The following is a 12422-nucleotide window of genomic DNA, read 5'->3' as shown; positions in this document are numbered from 1 at the left end:
TAAACATGATTTTATCACTGCTACTTGCATTGACATTAATAAAATGACACGATCTGTCCCTATTAAATAAACAATAATAAAACACAGACTGATGTGATCAGACTTGTATCAGTTGGATGTATTTACCACTAGGGGGCACCCAGACGTAAGCCAAAAGCTGCAGGGGGGGTGGGGGGGTGGGGGGGCATTTCTCAAAGTGTGTTTTTATTTGTTAGGAATGTAAAATGACTTTCGTCATATTTAAATTTTCTGATTAGATGTAAAAGTAAATAAAAAACAAAATAAAATACCTCATGGAATGAACCTGTTATTTACATATCTGATATTTTCAGCGGATAGCCAAGCGGGGTGCAGCAGTGGCAGTTGCCGAGGCAAAATCTCGGGCGTGGGAGGAGTTTGGTGAGGCCATGGAGAAAGACTATCGATCGGCTCCAAAGAGGTTCTGGCAAACTGTCCGGCGCCTCAGGAGAGGAAGGCAGCAACTCGCTCACACTGTTTACAGTGGGGATGGGGAGCTGCTGACGTCAACTGAGGCTATAGTCGGACGGTGGAAGGAATACTTTGAGGAGCTCCTCAATCCCACCAATGCGCATTCCGAGGAGGAACCAGAGCTGGGAGGCCTGGGGATGGACTGTCCGATCTCGGGGGCAGAAGTTGCTGAGGTAGTCAAACAACTACACAGCGGCGGAGCCCCGGGGGCAGATGAGGTTCGTCCTGGGTATCTCAAGGCTATGGATGTTGTAGGGCTGTCATGGTTGACACGTCTCTACAACATTGCGTGGTCATCGGGGGCAGTTCCTAGGGAGTGGCAGACCGGGGTGGTGGTCCCCATCTTTAAGAAGGGTGACCTGAGGGTGTGTTCCAACTATAGGGGGATCACACTCCTCAGCCTCCCGGGAAAGGTCTACGCCAAGGTACTGGAGAGGAGGGTCCGATCGATAGTTGAATCTCAGATAGAGGAGGAGCAATGTGGTTTTCGTCCTGGCCGTGGAACTGTGGACCAGCTCTATACCCTTGCAAGGGTGATGGAGGGGGCATGGGAGTTTGCCCAACCAATCCACATGTGCTTTGTGGATTTGGAGAAGGCTTATGACCGTGTCCCCAGGGGCACCCTGTGGGGGACGCTCCAGGAGTATGGGGTGGGTGGCTTTCTGTTAAGGGCCATTCAGTCCCTTTACCAGAGGAGCGTGAGTTTGGTCCGCATAGCCGGTAGTAAGTCGGACCTGTTCCCAGTGAGGGTTGGACTCCGCCAGGGCTGCCCTTTGTCACCGGTTCTGTTCATCACTTTTATGGACAGAATTTCTAGACGCAGCCGTGGTGTGGAGTGTGTCGAGTTTGGTGGCAGGAGAATCTCGTCTCTGCTTTTTGCGGATGATGTGGTCCTCCTAGCTTCATCCAGCTCTGACCTTCAGCTCTTGCTGGGTAGGTTCGTGGCCGAATGTGAAGCGGCTGGGATGAGGATCAGCACCTCCAAATCTGAGACCATGGTTCTCGACCGGAAAAGGGTGGCTTGCCACCTCCGGGTCGGGGGAGAGGTCCTACCTCAAGTGGAGGAGTTTAAGTATCTCGGGGTCTTGTTCACGAGTGAGGGTAGGAGGGATCGGGAGATCGACAGGCGGATTGGTTCGGCGTCTGCAGTGATGCGGACGCTGAGCCGATCTGTCGTGGGGAAGAGGGAGCTGAGCCAGAAAGCCAGGCTCTCGATTTACCGGTCGATCTACGTCCCAATCCTCACCTATGGTCATGAGCTTTGGGTAATGACCGAAAGAACGAGATCGCGGATACAAGCGGCCGAAATGAGTTTCCTCCGTAGGGTGGCCGGGCTCAGCCTTAGAGATAGGGTGAGGAGCTCGGACATTCGGGAGGGACTCGGAGTAGAACCGCTGCTCCTCCGGATCGAAAGGAGCCAGTTGAGGTGGTTTGGGCATCTGGTCAGGATGCCTCCTGGACGCCTCCCCGGGGAGGTGTTTCGGGCATGTCCTGCCGGCAGAAGGCCCCCGGGTCGACCCAGGACACGTTGGAGAGGTTACATCTCTAATCTGGTCCGGGAACGCCTTGGGGTCCTGCCGGAGGAGCTGGTGGACAAGGCCGGGGAGAGGACGGCCTGGAGCTCCCTAATTGGGATGCTGCCCCCGCGACCCGGACCCGGATAAGCGGAGGAAGACGAAGACGAAGACGAAGATATTTTCAGAAATTCAAGATAAAAGATTGTTTCATTGCACAGGTGTACAACATAGCTGTCTTTGCGCTCACTAAAGACAGCTCATAAGGATGTAGTAAAATATAAGAACAATTTAAAACCCAGACCCCGATATCGGATTCATGTGTTTTATCTGTCGCTCCACAATGGGTCCACGGCATAGCTCCTGACGGATCTCCTGTCAGTGCGCTCACGGAAACGCGTTTACTCGTTCCGCATGCTCTGACAAATCCTTATTAATAATAAGAAACATTTTTTTATCTAGCCCATTTCAAGCAAAATCACAAGGTGCTTCACAAGGACAAAATACGATCAAAGTAAATTAAAAATAATATTAATATATTAACAACGATTAAAACATCATAAATATGGGAAGAGTAACAATTGTGAACAAATGTGGATGACTGAGACCTTCAGTGTTGCGGTTCCCCGTTCTAGCACTAGATGTTGTTCCTACGCATGGCCTGAGGTTTTCTTAAATTTAGGAACATTTTCACGCACAGGTACAAAATGGTGATTTCCAAACAATGTGTAAATTAGTTCTAACGCACGATATATACACACAGATCAGTTCGTAAGTACAGTTGATAAAAGAGGCCACTGGGGTCTGCCCAGCAGCGGTGAAGCTCTTCAGGGTTGTGAGGATTGATTGAACACTGGCTTCTGAGTAACTTTAAAAAAAATGGGGGGAAAATCAGTGATCTCTGAAGGAGGATTATCAATACCAAGCAGTGATGAAACCAGTTATAAAGTCTGCTTCACAAAGGACAAATGAGGTCCAGCCTCCAGCATGGAGTCCTGTTCCAAAATGCGAGAGCTCGCTACTGATGGGCTCAAGGAGCGTTTCCCAACCTTGTGGTCCTACATGTAGCTGGCATCACTGTCCCTGAACAAGGAATCAGTAGCAGCAATAGAAACTGTGTCGTCCTCCCATACACCAGTATCCGGGGGATTGGTCTGGTCAGCATGACCAAAAGAGACGGAGGAAGGGGTAGTTACGGGGTCACTGGTTGAAGACTCAGAAGAAAGTACTAAATATGAGCAAACTCACAAGCCAAACTCACAACTTTTGCAGACAAGACATGGTCATAACAAACTATCTTGGCCAAGGGGGCTTTAGCATGTGAAGACTTATGGCACTTTGCTACCTTCCCGGGACTAGGGTTGTCACGGTGTGAAAATTTAACCACACGGTTATTGTGACCAAAATTATCACGGTTTTCGGTATTATCACAGTATTTTTTTTAAACGTGCTTTTCAGACAACTAAATAAACCCAGTATATCAGGAAAATATTGTCCTCAGTTTGTGTCTAAATTTTGCCTAAAATTTGTTATTTTGTAATTATGTTGTTTATTTGTTTACATTTTTCCCCTTTAGTCTTTAAAATACCTGTTATGGAAAAACTTATGTTTATTAATTCTTGATCTCAATCAACTGAATGTAAATGTATCGCTCTATGCCTCTCTGCATGCTCACTCATTCAGACACACCCACACAAGCCACTCACACACACACACACACACACACACACACACACACACGCACGCACGCACGCACGCACACACACACACACACACACACACACGCATACACACACACACGCGCACACACACACACACACACACACACACACACACGCGCGCACACACGCACGCACACACACACACACACACACACACACACACACACACACACACACACACACACATTCTTGACTTCCCACACACACACACAGTCTCTCCCTCTCTATAAATAAACATGGTCATAACATGGTTCTAGGTGATGTAAATCACTTTTTGTGTTTATTTTCAATTTTCTTTACACAGATTATGTTTTTTTTTTTGTTGTTGCTTGGGTAGTTGTTTTGGTTTGTTTTGTTGTTTTATGCACACTGTGTTGCACGACTCTGCCCCTTGCTGACGAGTACTAGTAACTGCAAGTTCCTTGGGATGGGTGTTTTTCACATGTTATGTGAGGTCCACTTTTAACATCGGGTTGGCGCAATGCTTGCCGGTATCGGACCCTTTTGTTTATGTTTTATTTCTGGTGAGCCCTGAGTTGCCTCATGCCTCAAGAGGAGGGAAGGCTGATAATGACTTCCTCAAATTATTACACTGCCTGGATGGAATTAACTTAAATATTAGATGATTGTTGCTGAAAACAATTCAAAATCAACAGTGATCTCCCAGAATTTTCTTGTGCTTTTTCGCCACAGGTCGTGAAACCAGGAAATTGGGGTTTGATGAAGGTGCTGAAGCGAAACAGATGGGGCAGCCAGAGGTCCATTCGAGGTACTCCTCATTACTTCCACTGCTGTGAAGATTGCTGAGAGGTCATCTTGGATTCATCTATCCCACTGCAAGCTCATCAACGTCAACTAACCGCTCTAGCGCGGCAACGAAGTCCGACTACAAAGGAGTGGACCACCACTAGGGTGCCGTTTCTCAAACCCGGTGAAGATAAGATCAAGATAAAGATCTGCTTCGAGCTTGCTGGGTTCACCACATTGTTGATGTTGGTGGTCGCACTCATGGCCCTGCACTTGGGCCACCTCTCAGCACCTGACGGAACAACTGAGACAGCAGCATTTGAGGGGGTACAGAACTGGAACTGAAATGACGGATTGGGGCTCCTCCCTGACCGCGGACCTACAGGACGACGTAACCTGCATCCACCTCGGCTGAAGACCCCCTGGACGCAACTACAACAGGACACAGCGTAGAAGAGACGCTGGAAAAGGATCAACTACTTCAAGCACCTGCACCCAAATCTCCAGACTGGTTTCACTGTCAAGGACCTGAAGGACTTTTCGGGGACAAGATCAGTTCCCTGACAATTTGGACAACCGTCTCGACACGCCATGGAAGGACCCCGAAGTCTTCCTATTGAGAAGTTGAACTTTGCGCTTCATGTTCCGAACTACGTTATTATGCTCTGGACCTGGACTTCAAGATACTTATCAACGTAAGACTGAAACCATCCTGATCAACGGAAGTGGATAATATTCTTTATTACTTAACTTATTTTGTTTTCCTTATTTGGTTTGGTTTTGTTTTGTTGCTTCCCTTTGTTTGGTTATCCTATTCGGATAAACAGGAGGGAATGTTATGGAAAAACGTATCTTTACTAATTCTTGATCATGGACTCAATCAACTGAATGTAAATGTATTGCTCTATGCCTCTCTGCATACTCACACATTCAGACACACGCACTCACACACACACATACACACACACACACACACACACACACACACACACACACACAACCTCTCCCTCTCTGTAAATAAACTCTGTGACCGGATGTTCGGTGCATTATGCTTCGAGCATCTTGCCACAGTTATAACTGTTTGACTTGTTGTTCATTGTCTCCTTCTCTCTTCACTACAGGAAATGGGTTATTGATAAACATATTGAGAAAATCCATTACAATACCAATATTTGCCCATAACTTCTTATTTTTTCTTTGATGTCATCATTTAAAAATATTAGATCAATCAAATATTTCCCCCCCGTATTTAATAGTGAAACTGGTTAATTTGTGAAACCCTCGTGGTCATGTATAAACCCTCACCCCCAAATACTTTCTCATCCTATCTCCATGAGTCATGTAGGTGACCAATATCGGATTCAAAACAGTACATTTTTCTGAAAGTTCAAGGATTTTCATGTCTGCAATGTGTGTTCACTAAACTTAGTTAGGCACTTACATTTAAGCTAATGATGTCACAGCTGAGGTGGAGCTGGCGTTGTTTGATGACATGGATGGTGCCCACCTCTTCCTTTTTTACCTGAACAAATGAAGATTCAAAAACATTATGAGACAGAAAAAATGGAAAAGATCACAAAAACAGAGATTTGATCATTTAAGCAAGACTGTTTTGCAATATGCAAAAAATAAATGTTGGGTAGGTTGAACATTTAGCTGGGCAGATACCAAGAGGAAGTGGATTGAGTCTCCTTTACAGAAAGCCAGGATGGGATTGACCATCTTCTGAACTGGGACAAACTGCCAAGCCAAATGAGGGACACTGGATGGATCAGTCTGGTGAAAGAAGTAGACTTTCAGGCATTTATTACAAATATCACAAGACCACATTTAGAATTTGGTTACTTTTAACCACAACTAAACTTAATCATAAGAAGAATAACAACAAAAGTTCTAAAACAAACTAGACTCATGGTCTGTAGATGACCACGTATAGAGATGAAATCAACTCTTAATTGCACAGAGTTCAATAATTAATAGTTGTGCTACAAAAACAGTTTTTAAGATTCTGGTGAGTCTCGTCTCCCAGGGCAACCAGATGTTTCCGTGCCCCAACACACCTGACTGGACTGTGAAATGTGCAGGTATTGCAAAGGTCTTAAATGCAGCTCTGATGTTAGCATGTACAAGGATGATAGTAACTGTTAAGCTGAGGAGTTACACAGTCTTACTGCAGAGGGAATCAATGACCTATGGTAGCATTATGTTTTGCATCTTGGATGTCTCAATCTACCACTAAAGCACAAAAACATGCCCAGTCCACAACCTCAACCTAATCCTTACTTACTCTCAATGAGAATTTTTACTTTTATTATTCTACTTATAGGTAAGGTATCTATTTTTAGGCTAGTCATCCAGTTTGCCTTTCCCTGATTAGGGGTGGTAATGGAAAACTGGTTCTTGTGGAGAACTGGCTCCCATTGTTTCAATTCCTAGGAATGGTTCGCCACTTTTGGAAAAAGCTCCTCTTATCAATTCCAGTCGGCACAACACCGCGCACGTTGCATGGCCTACGGAAGCAGGAAACATGGCGTCTAAGAGGCACAAAAGCTCAAACGTTTGGTTGTATTTTACAAGAAAGCACTGCGATGGATGCTGGACTCCCACTCCCCGGAAAGACCCAGCTCCACTCCCTTTTGGTTTCAGGTCCTCTATCAGGCTGAGGTCTAGTCCACACGTAGCAGGGTTTTTTTTTTAAACGAATATCCGCCCCTCCAAAAACTTGCATCCACACCACCTCGTTTAAAAAAAAACTGTCCACACGTACCCGGATAAATACGTTGTTAAGGACATGCCAGACCTGTAGGCGGCAGTACTTCCCCCGTTCTTAACCTCGTCCTTCGTCTGTGGTCTTCCGCAAGGAGCAGTAATTCCGCTTGCAAAAACAAACAAGCAAAAAGCGCTTGGACAATTGATAAAGCGAGCGCAACTCTGAGGGCATCCATGATGCCGGCTAGTGTAAACACAGGTCGCACACGTGATGTCAGCATTTTTTATCGCGGAAAGTGACGTTGCGGACCTTAAAACTCCGGTTTTGTCTGTCCACACGCAGACACCCAAAACGGAGAAAACGCAGATCTTCACTTTGGCCGGAGTTTTTAAAAAGATCAGTTTTCATGTGAAAAAACTCAGTTTTCGTGTGGATGAGAGATCCCCGGCTACGTGTGGACAGGGCCTGACTTTCCACCTCGGCCTGCCTTCAGCACCCCAGCTGCAAGTCATCAGCTGATGGCTTAAAAGACAGCAGCTGTCTGATCTCTGGGAGAGAACCACAGCTTCACACAATGGCTGTGTCTCAATTCAGGGTCTGCATCCTACGTCGGCCGGATTCGTCGGCCGGTTACGTCACAGCGCCGCGACTAGGCCTGTCCCAATTGGAAGACTCCTTCAAATGCGGTCGACGAATGCGGCCTTCTTTTCGCCTGAATGAAGGATGGGTCCGGTGTATCCTTCAATGGGTAGCATTTCCCAAGATGCCTTGCAGGCCGGCCGGCAGAAAAACTTAAAAACAATGGCGGACAGTGAAGCGGGAGCTGTCGGAGAGGATTGCGCATATAAATGTAAGTATAAACTTGAAAACTGTGAGGTTAAGGACTTTTTTGTGATACATGAACGTTATTTTAGTTAGAAATGTTACAGTAAAAGTGTTTGTATTGCGGTCTCGGCTCGTATGCTCGGCCGCTTTCGGTGTACTTCTCCCGCTACGTTTCCCCCTGATTTTAATAGAGGTTTGTATTTTAGGAACAAAAGAGAAAACCAGGGACTTCATTAAGCTTAGGGCGAAGATGGACCACATGATCACCGGAGCAAAGTATTCGGCGGCTGTGGCATGGAGGTACAATAACATCTCATATTTTAAAAACTCGTTTGAGTTTATTTTTTTCTGCGAAAACATGAAAGGAATAACCCGTTGTCCTCTTTTCTCTTCCTGTTTCTTTTCTTCCATGTTTGTTAAGACTATTCTGGAGAAAATGGGCATCCAGGGGAAGGTGCCAGCGATGACCAGCTTCTGGAGCTGATCAGGGAGGACAAGAGGCTGCAGAGGGAGGCAGAGCAGCAGAGGGCACAGGAGAGAAGGAAGAACTTTGACAGCTTTTTACTTTGCTAGAAAAAAATGGTTAAGGAAGATTAAACATGTACATATAAAAGAAATATCTAAATAAAATCAGTTCTGCATTAAACTCTTGAATTTTATTTTTGTTTACAAATGAGAATTGTTTACTAGAGGGTATCCGCTGGGTCTTGAAAAGTCTTAAAAGGTGATAAATCGGTTTTGGTCAAATTAAGACCCTTAGAAAGTATTAAAAACTATTATCACATCTTTGCTCAGGCTCAGCTTGTCGAAAGTATTTTCTCTGAATTAGCTCTCCAACAGTCAAGGAAATGATTAAAAAGCTAAATAAAACGTCGAGCTCCATCGTTTAAAGTTCCTTCTCCCTGCTCAGCGGTTCCACGGTTGCTAGGCGACGGAACGTTCGCCGAGGGAGTTCATGAAGGCTAGGCCTGTCCAAATTCACAGCCGTTAACATCCGGTCTACCCGGCCGACGGAGGACGCAGCCCACGTCGGCCGGGTGGGCTGGGTCCTTCAAAGGATGCAGACCCTGAATTGAGACACAGCCCTTGCCTTTCTCTCCTCAGTCCTTGGACCTTTGCTAAACGATTTCGTGTAGGATTAAGAACTTTTGTGATTTGGTCATTGTGAGATAAGTAGTTCTTTTGATTAAATCCTTTTTGTTATAGAGCCGTTTTCGTTTTGTGATCCTTTGTTAAATATTTCTGGTCTGCTCTTAAAGCTTGAATTTCTGCTTCAGAGCTAGGTTTTCATTTTGTAAATAAAATTATATTTAGCAATCAAGATTTGTTATTTTCCTTCTGGTTTTTATGTAGCTCCGGCATTTTGTTAAAATATAGAATAAATTGCTCTCGCTGTTTTTTTCCTGAGGCCTTTTGCCTCAGGTGTTTTTTGTTCTTCCCCGTCGCCTTCGTTTATTTTGAATAAGAGTAAGTTGAACCTTAGTTCCCGATATTTCCATCAAGGACTGAGAGTTTGTGTTTGCTCCTTGTGTTAATAAAATACATTTTTATTTATACTCACCCCCCTTTTGCTCTCCAGTTATTATGTCACCCCTCCTTCCACAACTAACTACCACCTAGGGTTGTAACAAGCATGAAAAAAGGGTAACTTGCAATAATTGCAAAGTAGATTTTTCTTCTAGGGAGGAAGCATTATGAATATCCAAAAGCCTTTAGGCACAAAATACGCAATATCTTAATGTTATTGATAAGTTTAGACCCGCTCCAGACTAGTGAATTTCAGTGCAGCAGCAGTGGTGACGTTCATACGTCTACTCGTTATTACTGCAGATCACTACTAAACCAATACTGCCTATCACGTTAACGTCATTTGCCTTATATATACACCTCCACACTAGCAGACTCCAGGAACAAAGGTCTGACCTGTGGTGAGATTTTACCCACTCTACAAAAGCTACAGCAACACCGCACCGAACAAGAAGATGACTCTGCCTTCACAGGGGGCATAAAAGAGAACATTTGGAAAGATATTTCCAACTGATACAGGTACAACTGATTATTTACCATAAAAAAAACTGACTGTTATACTGTTATAATGCAGGAGCCCTGCGCAGTCACTTTTTGCCACCTGTTTAACTGCTCTGGAATTGATAGAATTGGATCGATAGACAGAATCAACAATGCCATTGATGTTGATAAAAACTTATAAATTTCCATCCCTGTCCCTGACCCTAAAGCCCATGGCCCTGATCCTAAAACCCACAGCCCTGATCCTAAAACACATGGCCCTGACCCTAGGCCCATGGCCCTGATCCTAAGCCCCAAGGCCGTGATCCTTAGCCCAATGGCCGTGATCCTAAGCCCCAAGGCCATGATCCTAAGCCCAATGGCCATGATCCTAAAACCCACAGCCCTGACCCTAAAACCCATAGCCCTGATCCTAAGCCCCAAGGCCGTGATCCTTAGCCCAATGGCCCTGATCCTAAGCCTAAAGGCCGTGATCCTAAGCCCAATGGCCATGATCCTAAAACCCACAGCCCTGACCCTAAAACCCATGGCCCTGACCCTAAAACCCATGGCCCTGACCCTAAAGCCCAATGGCCCTGATCCCAAGCCCAATGGCCCTGATCCTAAGCCCAATGGCCCTGACCCTAAAGCCCAATGGCCCTGACCCTAAAGCCCAATGGCCCTGACCCTAAAGCCCAATGGCTCTGATCCTAAGCCCAATGGCCCTGATCCTAAAACCAATGGCCCTGACCCTAAGCCCAATGGCCCTGTCCCTAAAGCCCATGGCCCTGATCCTAAGCCCAATGGCCCTGATCCTAAAACCAATGGCCCTGACCCTAAGCCCAATGGCCCTGTCCCTAAAGCCCAATGGCCCTGATCCCAAGCCCAATGGCCCTGATCCTAAGCCCAATGGCCCTGACCCTAAAGCCCAATGGCCCTGACCCTAAAGCCCAATGGCCCTGACCCTAAAGCCCAATGGCTCTGATCCTAAGCCCAATGGCCCTGATCCTAAAACCAATGGCCCTGACCCTAAGCCCAATGGCCCTGTCCCTAAAGCCCATGGCCCTGATCCTAAGCCCAATGGCCCTGATCCTAAAACCAATGGCCCTGACCCTAAGCCCAATGGCCCTGTCCCTAAAGCCCATGGCCCTGATCCTAAGCCCAATGGCCCTGATCCTAAAACCAATGGCCCTGACCCTAAGCCCAATGGCCCTGTCCCTAAAGCCCATGGCCCTGATCCTAAGCCCAATGGCCCTGATCCTAAGCCCATTGGCCCTTATCCTAAGCCCAATGGCTGTGATCCTAAAGCCCATGGCCCTGACCCTGAAGCCCAACCACCCCAGATTATGTTTCTTGACACCACTGATTCCTCCCCTAACCCCATATCCCTCATAACCCACATATTAACCATTATGGGCTTCAATAGCCGATTAAACACATTTTGGAAAATGTTTATCCCTACAGTATAGTTGGGGTTATATTCTATTTCAATTCCCACAACACTTGCATGTTCTCGTGAGTTTATATAGTGTTTGGAGTAGTATTTCAAACCGTCAACAGAACAGAATAGCAAACCATGCTAACAAGAAGAAACAACAACACAACCTGCACCAAACCAAGGTACGTCTGAGATGGGAAAGTTTATAAGGAAAACATGGCTGTGTTGTGTCTGAATAAGTTCATTTAATAATCCTTCAAGAATTTGTTTATTTAGTTAATTTTTTGTGAATGTGAATTGAACTTGCTTGTACTTTGCATGATGAATGTTAAAGTGGCAATGTGTAGTTTTTACCATTAATTTCTGGACAGATCCATTAAATGTTGTTGAAAATGAATTAAATGACGCCCAACTTTGTAACTAACATGTAACCAAAAAAAATCTGTTCTAAAATTCATGGGAGTGGGTGTAAGTCTCTGGGCGACACCATATTAGATGCCATGTTTTCTTCTACGGAAGCACGTGAGGACAAAATGTTTACTGATTTGTAACAAATGGTTCCAAACTTTTCACCATTCATAAACATTGTTGTTTTACACATTTACCTCTTCACTCATTTGCAGTGATGAAAGGGAGTCTGCTTTTCATTTTGCTGGAGGTTGTGCTCCCAAGGAATTTTGACACTAATGCCCATCCGTTGGTGAGGTTTTACTTTATAATGCATTATCTAATGATATTATCACTCCCAGGTGAGCTGATAAATGACACAACGGCAAAAAGTCAGATCACGCGCTGAGGAAGACTGAAGCCTTCACTCAAAACTGTCAGCAGGTACGAAAAGCATCTTTAAAACCAAAATGTCTGTCTTATTTAAAAAAATAAGTAATTCTAGGCCAAGAACCAGTCATTCAAGATTGGACCTGATCTCCAGTGAGCATGCACTCCTCTGGATTCAACACCCTGTGGAGCTA

The 12422-nt window shown here is 45.4% G+C and overlaps 1 protein-coding gene across 3 annotated transcripts in view; it reads right to left on the bottom strand.

Moving 5' to 3' along the window:
• Nucleotides 1-12422, bottom strand: part of vps8 (VPS8 subunit of CORVET complex) — a 164231-nt gene that overhangs the window by 109191 nt on the left and 42618 nt on the right. For all 3 annotated transcript variants that reach the window (XM_070542769.1, XM_054750617.2, XM_054750618.2), the window contains exons 12-13: nt 6140-6247; nt 5913-5993 (exon numbers count right to left, since the gene is read on the bottom strand). In XM_070542769.1, coding sequence (XP_070398870.1) covers nt 5913-5993; nt 6140-6247 — 189 coding nt within the window. The remainder of the gene's footprint in view (nt 1-5912; nt 5994-6139; nt 6248-12422) is intronic.

The sequence above is a fragment of the Nothobranchius furzeri genome, chromosome 12, assembly GCF_043380555.1.
Source record: "Nothobranchius furzeri strain GRZ-AD chromosome 12, NfurGRZ-RIMD1, whole genome shotgun sequence".
Lineage (NCBI taxonomy): Eukaryota > Metazoa > Chordata > Actinopteri > Cyprinodontiformes > Nothobranchiidae > Nothobranchius > Nothobranchius furzeri.
This window is presented reverse-complemented; position numbering and strand designations above follow the sequence as displayed.